This window comes from Hippichthys cyanospilos, chromosome 3 (assembly GCF_059441005.1).
Source record: "Hippichthys cyanospilos isolate Australia breed blue-spotted pipefish chromosome 3, RoL_Hcya_1.0, whole genome shotgun sequence".
NCBI classification, from domain to species: domain Eukaryota; kingdom Metazoa; phylum Chordata; class Actinopteri; order Syngnathiformes; family Syngnathidae; genus Hippichthys; species Hippichthys cyanospilos.
The window spans coordinates 7,713,990-7,727,717 of NC_142371.1; the positions used below are offsets into that span (position 1 = coordinate 7,713,990).

Sequence of the window (13,728 nt, forward strand, 5' to 3'; positions counted from 1 at the left end):
AAGCTGAGAATTTTCTGGTGAGGGATATCGAACTGCTTTCATCGTAGTCAAAATACATTTTTAAGTTTTGATCTCCACCAAATGCAAAAGTGAAACATTGTTTTCAACAATGTTGATTCTGTTTATAGATACTGTAGGTAGCTTGTATGATGAGCAACCTTCCAGTATATTTTATTTTAAATCTAAATAAAAATGTGGGTGGAGGTCAATTAACTCATTGTTTGTCGTCACAATAAACCAATTTGCTCACACTGTGTCATGTAAAAAAGCTTCCCAAAAGACAGCAGAATCCTTTTTTTAGCCAAGAACAAGCTTCTAGATAGATTTTATCTTCTTGAAATGCATAACTAATGCATTCAATATAAACATAAAGGGATCGTAATGCTTTTCTCAGCTGACACAAGGGAAACACGGCTTTTAAAGCATTTACTTTCATTTTAATGCAGGAGTGACATAATTGGTTTTAATGAGATGTTTATAAAGTGAAGTGTCGGTGTTGCTAAATCATTACTGAGACTGCCTGACGGGTTTGTGTGATGCTCACATTGGGGACAAGCATTGAGGCACCTACTGCCAGAAGTCCTCCAGCAGGACTCTACACTCTTTTTGACACCGCTGAATACATTAAGCTGCTTGTTGTAATAAGGAGCGTATTCATTCATGGCATTAGTGCTGTATGATATCACGATATTAAAATAAGTGACTTGCCACTCTTGATCCTGTGATTTAAAATTAAAGGAGTCCTCCTTTTTGCAGCATGAGCCAGCTCTACCTTATTTTTCATTCTTAAAGCTCACCATCAAAATGATTTATTTTGTTCTGTTTTAGGAACTGAATTTGAAAAGAAAAAAAAAAGTATATCTGTTAGTGGAATGAAGAGAATTCATCCAGTGACAAATCTTTTTGTTTCTGAATTCAGTGTTTGCTATTGACAATGTTCATTATTTCTTTTCTTTTTTTTTTTTGACTGTCAGCTGTCAGGCCACGTATATTTCATGCTAATGACGATCCTTTTCCTCCCCTATCTTTTCTTGCAGACGGATGCTGCTCTAATGTACGATGCTGTGCACGTGGTGGCCGTGGCTGTGCAGCAGTCTCAGCAGATCACTGTCAGCTCATTACAGTGTAACCGACATAAGCCTTGGCGCTTTGGGAACCGCTTCATGGCCCTCATCAAAGAGGTAGATGTTTCTTTATCTGCTTCCTGTTCTCTCGTACATGCTTTTAGGAAAGCAGGTGGAGACTGAATTCAAATGAGATGGAGGCATAATGTCATATAACAAACTATGAATGAATGGTATCACTGTTGATTTATCTCATTTTCAATAGGTGGTGCCCAGTGGTATAGAGGTAGAAAACTTTCTTGATATTGTTGTCTCAAGCAGAAATCAGAAAACAAAAGAAAACTGTGGTAACTGACTATTGTTAGTTGTCAATGGAGATACGCTTTTGAATTTTGTGCGGTAGGCAATACGTACGCAAATTACAAATCTTCTGTTTCCCCTCGTTTTAAAAAAAAACATCTTAAACTTATCATGTGTCCTTTTTTCAGCTCTAGATTTAAGGATACTTATTAAGTGCAAAGGATCACCACAAAATAATTCCAAATTGGCCATTTATTTCATCTGACACAAAAATGTATAAAGAATATCGTAATTTGCTACTTTTTAACTTTATATTTTGCCCTTTTTTCTATACGAAGGCAAAAGAAATTTAATAAACTTTACTACCTGCTATATCTTGAATAAACTATTCAGTGTCCATAATGCATTTGCATGTACTATATGCAAATAATATATCAGATTTTTAGCATTACAGTATTTAATTTTAAAACACATGATATGGTGATGATGATGATTGTTGTTTTTTTATAACTGTTCACAAAAGAATTGAGAAGAACAAGCACTATAGATCACCATGTGCATCAGGCCCATTTATTTGGAAGGGGAACATTTGATGCTTTGCTCTTTTCAGTGTGCAGAAAGGTGGTGAGCCGAGAGCAATATGACAAGAAGAGTGACTAGTGGGTGCAATTCTGTTAAGATGTTGCAGTTATGTTCATCTCACACATACCTGACTGCTGCCAAAAGTGAACATGTGTTCATCTTAACTGACAGGCAGTTAAAGTGTCCTGAAGTACGTTCACTCTTGAGTGATTTTAACCTTTATCTATCCAGGTGAAGCACATAAAAACAGATTCACTTTAGTAATGTTGGCCTAAGAATTGGTTATTAACAACTGGTTAAAACAAGACAAAAGGTCATTAGTAGAGTGCCCAGAAAAAGAACCATTTGGCTTTTCTACCTATAAAGACCACTAGAGAAGAGGCATGAAGGATTTTAGCTTGCATCCGAAATCGCCTGTGAACAGCTAATTTTGTTAGACTGTGTATTATCAGGCAACAAGAAATAATCATTGTTGTGGGATTACCATGACTAAACAACCACTACACTGGTTATTAACTCATTCAATGCCAGGGACGTATTTTCACATTTCTTAAGAGTCCGGACATTCAATCCTATATACTTAACAAGCAATACTTAACTCATTCAATGTCAGGTGCGTAGTTTCACATTTTTTAAGAGTCCGGCCATTCAACCCCAGATACCCCAGATACTAAGTATTGATTTAATACTTAAGTGCCTGGAAATGTATTCCTTTAATCTACTTAAGTGTCGATTTAATACTTAAGTATCTGGTTTTGAATGTCTGGACTCTTAAAAACATTTGAAAATACACCCCAGGCATTGAAGGAGTAAAGTACATCAAGGACATTGATTTCCAGATACTTAAGTATTAAATCGATAATTAAGTGTCTTGGATTGAGTGTCCGGACTCTCAAAAAACATGAAATTATGTCCCTGGCATTGAAGGAGTTAAAGAGTGTTTCATTGCATTGCTCTCATAGACATTTTAATCTGTAGTTACACAATGCGACAAGAACCAAAACTTGTCAACTGAATTATCCCAAAACCTGCCTTTTATCCTTTGAAGCAAGCTCATAATCTGCCATATAAAGAAATGTATATGACCCAAGTCAAACAAATCGTAGTGACAGCAGAGCTACACATTGTTTGCATGCTTAACTCTTTAGTTAGTCTAGACGTTATGATATTCCTTGCAGTCTCCAACGTTCTCCTTCCTGGTTTGATGTATCTATGAATAAGCCCTTTCACGATATTCTATGATATATCCAGTCTCGGCTTTAAAAGATGTGAGGATGACATAATTGGCATCCATCGCTCTGCTTTCCCACAGACAGAATATATCACCAACACATTAGAGCTCGATGTCATCATAAAATCACCGTTTTTCTTTGTTGTATTCTTTCATCTTTAGGCCCACTGGGATGGCCTGACTGGGAGAATAACTTTCAACCGGACTAATGGTTTAAGGACAGACTTCGACCTTGATGTTATCAGCCTGAAGGAGGAGGGCCTAGAGAAGGTTATGTGCCTCTTTTTTGTGTGTACATGGATAAATTAGACAAGTAAATCAGAGCTTTGTGTTGATGGATAGTGGTAAGACAGTGAAATCTGCATCGAAAAAATATCTCACACTCGTCACTAAATAAATGATTTCACAATACGGAATGTGACCACGACTCTTCAATGACCACTATCAACTGTCAATGAAAATAAATAAGCTGCGGATATCAAGGAATTACCAGGAGATATGCGGTTTATATGCATCAAAGTCCTCAAAAAACACACTGAACAAGTCTTGTTAACTTTCAATTTGAGATTTCTTTTTCCGTTTTGTTTTATTTTCTATTTTAAAGTTCCCATAAGCAAATTGAAAATGGCTTAGCATACTCTATATGTGCAGATCACTGGTAGTTATTTTGCATGCTAAGAGGACAAGGTTGAGTTATGGGTCAGAATTTTTAATAATTACTCATTTGAGTTGATAATTCAATTCTATTAGATCCAGATTATCAACAAGCAGAAACCAAATTTTTTAGCGTTAACATATTTGATGATAGTCATAAACCAAAATGAAACCACACAAACAAACAAAAAAAACTCGACTTCAGCATCCACACTGCAGCAGTGCTCGACCTTCGGCCTGTGTGAGCATGCACCTCTATGAATAATTTAATCCATTAATAAAAACCCCTTCAGAAGCCCTCCAGCCTCATGAAGCCTGAATTAAAGAGTTGATTTGCAATTACAAAGCCTATCTCGAGTCAATCAAATGCGAAGAGCCCTGAGGGGATTTTTGCAGATGTGGGTTGAAGTGTTTGTGGTCCTTCGTCTTGATGCTATGGGCATGTTGCTTGAAAAGCGCATAGGTTTAGTAATGGGAGGATTTTCCACTCCGGAGGAAGGATATAAAAGGGCTTAAAAAATGGTTAGGAGCCACACCATTCTTTTTTCTCATTTTATATTTATCGTCCTCTGCGTTTTCCTTGAGCGACCACCAAAAAGACCATAAGACCAATTTAGCTCAAATATAATCTTTAATGTTGCTCCCTGCGGGACACTATAAGATGGTGTGACGGACTGTCAACTGTGTCCTAAGGCTTCAACACGTTTTTTTTACGTACTATACTGAAAGTTTCTCGGAATGAAATTGAGTACTATTGTTTGACAGTGTGATTCATTTATTTTTGATTGTATTCAAAACCAGATTTCCTTGCATAATTTGTGCAAGATCCCATCCTTGTGTTAATATAAAGATGCTTTATTTGCATCAGGAAACCAGAGGTTAAACACAACGGGCTCTTTTGTTTCTTAAAGCTTCTTCGTGTAGCCAACAATGACCGCATTGCATCACGTGACAAACACATTTTGTCAGACAAGTCGGAGTCTCGTCTGCAACACGAGATGCGCACACATCAGATATGATTGGAGCAAGACATACAATAGTCTTCTACTTTTTGTGTGTGGTTTTTTGTGTGTGTGTGTGTGTGTGTACTTTCTTGCATGTTTAGGATACAATATGCCCATATTATGAGTATACTAAGTCAGTTTACCGATCAAGATGTGTTGATTTTACAATCAATCTTTTTTTTTATTTATTTATTATTTTTTTTTTATGTTTGACACAAGCCAACAGAGACAATGAATGAATGGTTTTCTGTATTTTTAGATTGGCACCTGGGACCCTCCGAGTGGCCTTAACATGACAGACAACCAGAGAGGGAAGACAACTAATGTATCAGATTCCTTATCCAACCGTTCCCTCGTCATCTCAACAATACTGGTATTGAATCTTTTGCTTTTTAGCAAATACATATCATGATCAGATCACAAACTTTTTAATTGCTTTTCATTTGTTAGATAACACAAGTATGAAATGGAACGTTGTCAATATGATGTATGATTATCATTACTGTCAGAGCAATCATGCATGTGGCGTGCTCTTGTGACATGTAATTGGACAAGCCAAATGGAACATTAGGCTGACCTCTCCTTCTGTTTCTGTCATTTTCATATTTTCTTCCACCCTCTTTTTTTTCCTGTGCTTTGAACATTTGTTTTAAAATGTTTAGAAATCTCTGGTGTTGCATCCTTACATTCACGATGACCACCAGTCCTCCCTGCAAGTAGGGCACCCCATTTATTGATCTAAAGTGCTGGTCAACAACATTTATAGCCTAGATATATTTATGAACATTTATGTCTTATTTTGCTGTTTTTACAGTAACTCATACTTCATATATCTTATATTTCATAAAACAGAAATAATAGCATCACTTTTTTTGTGAAAGGAAGAACATTCCTATTAAAAAAAAAAAAAGCCCACTTTTTAACCAAGATGTGCTTTGTGCATTTTTAAATTCCCTCAGCATAGTAATCTGGTCATAAAGACAAAAAAGTTAAGACTTGCCGCCATTCGAGTCTGACAACGTGCGTAATGTGCAAATGAAATCTAGGAGAATATAAAATATCATTATTGGCAAATCAAAACTTAAAAGCCCTCAGCCTTGGCAAACTTCACCCAAGACGTCATTCATTTATAGTTTTTCCACTTGAAAAGTCTCCCGCTGCTTTACTTAAGCTGCCTTTTACTTTGAGAGCCCTTTTTGGGGACGCTGCTGTCCAATCCAGAAGATGATGCATGGCACTCTGGAATTGTCAGTTGACTGCTTCAATTCAATAAAATTCAGTTTGGTTGGTTCTTAAGTTTGAAGTTCAGACAGTGAAAATTGAATGCGTGGTTATGGCTCTGCTTTCCTTGATTTAATTAAGCAGCCATATTGCATTGTCTCTCTTCAGGTTGCCAAGAAGAAACATTAAGTCTTTCTTTATCTAAAGTAATGTTTGGTATTTGGCACAAACTGAATAAACCAAACTGAGAACTCATACACTTTCTTCAGTCTTCTGTCAGTGAAACATCCTCAAATTTGCAATCCTTTTTTTTAAATATAGCCTCACAATCAATCTGTGATCTTTACTTTGAGACCATTAAAAAGAAGTCTGTCAACGATTCTTTTTTGTCCAGACATTTTCACTGTATAGACTACAGTTTTCAAGGAGTGAGAATCTCATGTATAATTTTTATGCAATTTATTAGCTTCTTTTCATTTGTGAGGCAAGTATATTAATAACAAAAATCAAGTCAATTGTGGGTTGCCATTATTTATCGTGGGCCTTCCTCATTCCTGAGCATGCTGTGAAGTCATTGGATTGCCATTATTAACAACTTTGTGGAAGTAATTGCCATATCAGGATCAAATCATGGGGAGGTGTTTGATGAGTAGTGAACAGCGAAAAAAAGCAGGGAGGGCTCACAATAATTGGGTTTGTTATGTTTGATTGATGCATACTTTCACGCAGCTTCTCCTTATGTTCACGGGAATTATGTACTATAAAACATGATGTAATTACTGTTAAGATGTTGGCCCGTCATTTTATGTACTTTAGAAATCACTACTGTAATGTGTTAAACCTTATGTAATGGAGGTTGCATGGTGTGTGATGTCTTTGCCAAACACATGCCACGCAGCTTCCGTTTACACATAAGCAGTCTCAGGGTGTTGTTGGATACTGTTGTGAGCTACATAAGCACACAATATAGGGGCAGCTTGATGTATGAGTTGATTTTAAACTCAGTTTACCTGCATATCAAATACATGTTCCCGATTTAAAGGAATTGAAGTGTTTTTATTCACTTTCATAAAGTGTAATTGCTGTTCATTGGTACAAGCCGAAAGTCATAAATATAGCAACTGAAGTGTGAGTGCATGCCTTGAAAGGGTTTGACCTCAGGGTGTAACTGATGTCAGGAGCTGGAATGTTAGCTGTGCGTATGAGCATGTTGTCATGGTTTTTGGCCGAATAGCTGTTGGTTGGTGAGGTCATTTTCCATTTGAGTTTGACTGTGCTTCATTCTGCTAATCACTTTTATTACCAAATCAGCAGAGGTGGGCAACTTACATGGTTTTGCTCGTCCGTCATTTGTCAGAGCCCCACTCCATTTCGGTCATTGTTTTTTTGGTCCGTTCTCATTCATAATTGCCTACCTTGCAACAATAGAAGATGGTTTCATTAACATTTGTCTAAATTTGTCTAAATTTCTTTTGTCACATACACTACAAGTAAACCAAAGTAATGCTGAGGTTCAATTAAAAAAAAGAAAAAAAAAAAAACTTTAATTGGGGAATTAAAACCTTCTATCTTGCGTTTCCAAGCCAAGAGCTAATCAGAGAGAGAATGCAAACCCATTGATTGCTTGGAAGAATGACCACCTGCAGTGGAAATACATCCCACAATATTCTTATCAGCAGACAAAAACATATTTAAAAAGCAAGATAACACAAAAAATATCAGCACTTAATTACTACCATTACTTTCATCTTTGGGTCGGCAAGATTGTGTACAGTATGAGCGTTGGTTTTTGAACCCAGGACTAAAAAAAGGGAGCAACTACAGATAAATCTTAAAGTCAGCTGTGATATAGTTGTGAATGACAAGTCGTGAAACGAACCAGCCCCGTTTATTCACTCAACTGAACATGTTTCTCCCCTGCTTGGTGGTGCTGTAAAATGACTATTGTCACATTGACTGCAGACTAATGGCAGTTGTACTATAACTATGCAGCAATATAGCAGATAATTTTGCAAGTCAGTGGAATCATATTTAAGTAAGCTAAAAGGGGTGTGGCAGGCTGACAAAGGTCTGACACACATCTGACGTAATGTCTACCCCAAGGATTACGACAGATGAAAATTGCAATTATTTTTTTCATAATCCGATGGTTTCTTTTAGTATTCCCGTCATTCGTCTGCAAAACGGGTGTCCGTCAGTGACGGATGGACAGTCTGTCAGTGCTGACAAAGTGCCCACCTCCGCAAATCAGCATTGTTCCACCTGAAATATAATTGCTTGACCCCACCTATCACTCACTATCATGGACCACTATCCTATAAACCAAGACCATTTCCACCCTACACTGTTGGAGGAAAAAAAAAACGTTTACTTTAAAAACATCCCAATTATGTTCACAAAAAGGACAGACACAGTGTTTAGGTCAGTTTGACAACATTCAGTTTTTTTTTCTCCACAAAATATCTCCCAAAATAAGTAATTTTGTATAAGATAACCTCAAAAATGTTTGTTTGTGTAAGACGAATCATAAAGTTGAGTCAAATTTACTTAAATACTGGTTTGGTCTTTTTTTGACCCAGAATTGGATTATTTTTGATTGAATCTGCTGCTGGCCCAACTTCGATCCCAAATACCAAACTGGATGTTTGATGACAGAGCGTTCAGTACTACAGCTTCAAGCAACTCCTGAAACTTCTATGTTTCATTAGGCATTTGCTAAAACTCCTCAAGCATAATTTTTCACCAAAGTATAGTTTTAGTTACCGTTTTAGTTCAAACACACACACAATCCTATATATCCTATATCCCAGTGAGATATTGTTCAGTTTTTAATTGATAGTAGCAGTAGTAATTGTTTTAAACCATACTTTAAAATAATCAAAATCAATAATGAAATAATTTGCTATTCACACACAATATGTTACTCTTTTGAAAACATTCATACAAATCATTTCCATCAACCAATCGACGTTAACTGGTACAAATTAATACCAACATAAACAGAAAAAAAAAAATGCCATTAATAAGGATGTACTGATGATGATGTGTTACAGTATCTGTTATTATGGCCATTCTGCAGTCTCAACATCATCTGACATGACAACATGGAGACCATTTCTGAGCACACACATAAAGACTTACACATGTTTTATATACTGAACCAATGTCTGCTTTTGACAATACGCACACTTCATTTTCTATGAGCTGATTTGAGATGCCAAGTAATAAACACATTTTTCCTTTCTACCAAATTTCACAGGAGGAGCCGTATGTGATGTTCAAGAAATCTGATAAGCCTCTGTATGGGAATGACCGTTTTGAGGGCTACTGCATCGACCTCCTGAGAGAGCTCGCCAACATCTTGGGCTTTACCTATGAAATCCGCTTAGTAGAAGATGGGAAGTATGGTGCCCAAGAAGAAAACACGGGCCAGTGGAATGGCATGGTGAAAGAATTAATGGACCATGTATGTCAATTCCATTAACATCTTTGCGTCAAAATAGGAAATTTCCATTCCAGCAGAAGAATTTTCAGATTGGAAGATTTATTGAAAGATGGAGAATCTAAAAAATGTATATTGGAAATCAATGTGAATAAACAAACTTGTTTTAATCATCTGTTACATATAGAAAGATAGTAGAAATATGTTCATGATCAATTCAGACCTACGAGCAGCAGCCTCATGTGATCAAAAACTGGGGTGCAACAATGTAAAAATAAACATTAACATAATGTAAAGATTTTTTTTTAATTCTTTAATGTGACCCTTCTGAAGGTTTGCCAGTTCATTGACTCGTCATCACTACAATACCAAGCACAAATTAAAAGTGTTATTTTCCTTCACTGATGCATCTGCCTATTCTGCGCTGTCAGTACTGGCCCTCCCAGAACAGATAAAAATGGCTTGCAAGAGGCAATATGATTGTAATATGTCCTCATTACCACCTCTACACCATCCCCGTATTCCCTGTGCAAGAGTGAATGCATACCCACCTTATCTGAGGAAATGTTCACATATTTGACTTTATTATTTCATTCCAGAGTTGGGGGGGAAGAGATTTTGCACTGTCAGCCAAGTAAACAGCAACACTTAATTTATTAATTAATAAGTTTTACTGTAGAAAATGTCCAAATGGTGAAATTGTTTGTTACAGAGCACGCAATTGGACAAACAACGTTGTAGTAGGTAATTAATCCGCAACTGTAATGACTTCTTGAGTAATGACTTCTTGAGGGGACTGATTTGATTGCCAGAGTTTATTGCAATGTCAGTAATAGCCTGTTTTCGACTTCTTCATTCACTCAGCCTCTGCCTGCCATTACTGATCGCTACAACGTTAGCTTTTTTTTTTTTTTTAGCGTTTGTTTTTAGAATTACGTCATGAAGGGGACACGGCAACCACATGGTGCGAGGTAGTGTTTCAGTCAAAAAGCAGTTCTTTGTGATTACAAATCTCAAGCTTAAATTTTATAAGAAATTGAAATTCCTTTGCCCCAAAGGTAATATTCCATCATTTCATATGCATATATAACAGTGGAAAGTTTTAAAGCTCATGATATGTGCCCTTTTGTGATCACCAAAATTTCCAAAACCTGTGCGAGATAAACAGCACAGAAAAATAATGGAGCCACCAAACTTACAAATGCCTTTATGGAAAAAACATAATATTAATTATGCTGGATACATCTGCACAAAATGTGTTTGTTCAAGAATCAACTGTATTCATTGTGTACTTGTAACTGAAAGAAATGACTCTGTGATACTTTAATATTTATATACTGTATTTATTGAGAATAACGATATTGACCAAACATGTCTAAAATAGTCCGATTTAAGTTGATGCGCTCTGAGAGTCAACAAAAGCATTCTGAGCTATCAGGAGAGACAAGGGAATTAAAGGTATCTGGTATCTACTGTATATATTAGAGGAAAGTGAAGCAAGGAGAGCATAGATCGTGTCCAGTTGTTTCCCCGGAAGACCCTATTAAAACATACACAATCTGCTCGCAGTTACCAGTAATTGCTCCCAACAACATTCCTGTTAGGATTAACTACATAGATAGAAAAATAGCAGCCATTGCACAGTCAATATCTGACCCATTAGAAATAACACCCAATAGGTGTCAAGCACTTCTTAACTTGGGCTCCTGCCCTTAATCAATACTCTTTGCGGATTGTGTGTGTCACCGTTCCTTTAGCTTTAGTGCTTAATGATTTAAAAAAAAAAAAAGAAGAAGAAGAGGACGAAAAAAAGAAACGCTCAGGTGAAAAACCTTTATGTCCCCCAAATTTTAATGCCCGTACAACCACAAAATATTTAAAAAAGGGGAACAGAATACACAGACACTAATAATGTAGGTGAACCAGACACTCAGGGAAGCAGCTGATTGGATGTCAACACAAGGGGCACAGACAGAGGTGAAATGAAGGGCAAATTAGGCAATAGTAAACAGATTACCATTTGGCAAAATTGTCAAAAAGAAGGACTAAAAAAACAGCCCAAAATGGAACCTTATCCTGTTCATATCTGATCAGTGCCAGTTGACTCCCATTCTTTAGCGTGAGCCACCCTCAGCTTCCCAAGTTGCTTTTGGAATGGTGACAGTTGTGGTGACTGAAAGTATTGGCTGCGGCTACACAGTCCTGTATTTCAGCTGCATAAGGTCGGATGCTAGCCTCGGCATTAAGATGCTGGGGCGTGTCAATAGAAGCATTGAGATCCCACAATTTCTAAAATAAACACCGGGGTCAATTTAGAACGTTTGTAGTAAAATAATTGCTGCTTTCAATTGATTAGTCATGACATGTTATTATATGCTATGTCTACATTATCATATGATATGCTGTATAAATTACCACTGTAACTTCAAAATTAAATTTGTAGGTTTATTCATTCTCGAATAGAGCGTTTTCAGTATTCTGTACACATTTTCTATGTGTTTTACTGTTTACAGTCTACAAAATAATATCTTAAACGTCAAACTGTTATGTTAAATGTACTTTTGTATTTGTTATCACTTCCAATGTTTTAAAACTGTCAATTTAAAAGCTGGTTGTGCCCCACTAACACCCCACACCCCAACCCCCCTGCCCAGCACCACCACCCGCTACGGTTGCCGGTCTATGACACAGAAAAGATTGGGGACTACTGCTTTACGCTCCTGCTAATAATTCTATTTTTTCAAACAATCATCACCATCTTATTTTGCTTGAAAACACATGGACGAAATGAAATGAGCTGAGATGTGTACTTCTCAGAGAGTGCTTTGAAAAAGCGCTTGGGCATAGTAAATATTCTGCTTTCTTAATGTGATTGCCTGTGAACATTTCCCGTGTCCTTAACTTATGGCCTATCCTTTTTCCTTTTTATGTTTATTGACAGAGAGCTGATCTGGCAGTGGCGCCTCTTGCCATCACATACGTGCGTGAGAGGGTTATTGACTTCTCCAAGCCCTTCATGACATTGGGTATAAGTATACTCTACCGCAAGCCAAATGGGACCAACCCAGGGGTCTTCTCCTTCCTCAACCCCCTCTCGCCCGATATCTGGATGTATATTCTGCTGGCTTACTTGGGTGTCAGTTGTGTGCTGTTTGTCATAGCCAGGTAACATGTCACTATCAGTGATCACGCTTAAGTCAGTATGTTGCTGCAATGCTACCACTCAACATTGCCTTTATGACTAACAGCGGGCTACTCTCAGAAATTACAGAAGCAGTATCCTGAGCATGCGGAATTGGTGAAGCATCCATGAACTGACACAAACTGATGGTCATGCACACAATCTCAGATGCTACATCATTATCGCGTAATGTGTTTAAGGCAACTCACTGATCACGACGGTATCTGCTTTTCCTGGGAAATGATTACTGTTTCTATGTTTCGTTTGTATATATTGGCATTGATTAAGGCTGTAAGGTTACTCCTGGCCCGGTTCTATTCGCAGTGGTACCAGGAGGAAGAAAAAAACACACGTCTTAGACTGAGATGGCACAAATACTCTCGGATTGTGTGTATGTGTCTGAGAGAGTGACAGGAAAGTTGTGCACTGAATGAATGTGGGATGCTGCACTTCTCCCAACCTTTCCCTCACTTTTCCCAGTCTCTCATAGTACTTACTGTCTTTTCTCTTTCTTTCACCATGCCTCAAACATGTAGAAACAAAGGGAACCAGAAAGTGTGCTTTGTGACCCCATAAATAATGGCAAGCAAGACTGTGGAAACAGGTACTGATCAGGACGTTAGTCTTGTAATATCTCATAGTGCCTGATTTTGACAAAGGAAACCCATCCATAAGTGAGTATGACAGAAAACAGGGCCAGTAACCACCGTCTAGTATAAATTGGCTTTCCATTCGAATTAGCTGTCTCTCTACATTCATTCTTTGTTGATGTGACCCGAAGTTAGGTAAGCCAGGGTCGTTTAATTACGAGTATGCAAACGTCCCACAATGTCAGTCAAGTAAATTAAAATCATGAAGTGCTAATTCTTGATCATGCTGTCAACATTTCGCTTATATCTGATATGTTTGTCACGGTAGTGGGAGAAATTTACGCTAGGATTTATGCAACAGAATCATTTTTTTCTAAAGCCCTACCAACACATTGCACCAGTTGTTTTCATTTGGGGAGGGGAGTTTGAAGCATGCTCAGAAAAAGAAATATCCCAAAA

General features: G+C 37.3%; 1 protein-coding gene across 4 annotated transcripts in view; it reads left to right on the forward strand.

Annotated features, from left to right (window-relative positions):
* The window catches only part of grik2 (glutamate receptor, ionotropic, kainate 2), a 146,726-nt gene that overhangs the window by 91,821 nt on the left and 41,177 nt on the right, over nucleotides 1-13,728 (forward strand). For all 4 annotated transcript variants that reach the window (XM_088409750.1, XM_088409749.1, XM_088409752.1 and 1 more), the window contains 5 exons: nucleotides 1,038-1,181; nucleotides 3,340-3,447; nucleotides 5,095-5,208; nucleotides 9,316-9,522; nucleotides 12,440-12,663. In XM_088409750.1, coding sequence (XP_088265876.1) covers nucleotides 1,038-1,181; nucleotides 3,340-3,447; nucleotides 5,095-5,208; nucleotides 9,316-9,522; nucleotides 12,440-12,663 — 797 coding nt within the window. The remainder of the gene's footprint in view (nucleotides 1-1,037; nucleotides 1,182-3,339; nucleotides 3,448-5,094; nucleotides 5,209-9,315; nucleotides 9,523-12,439; nucleotides 12,664-13,728) is intronic.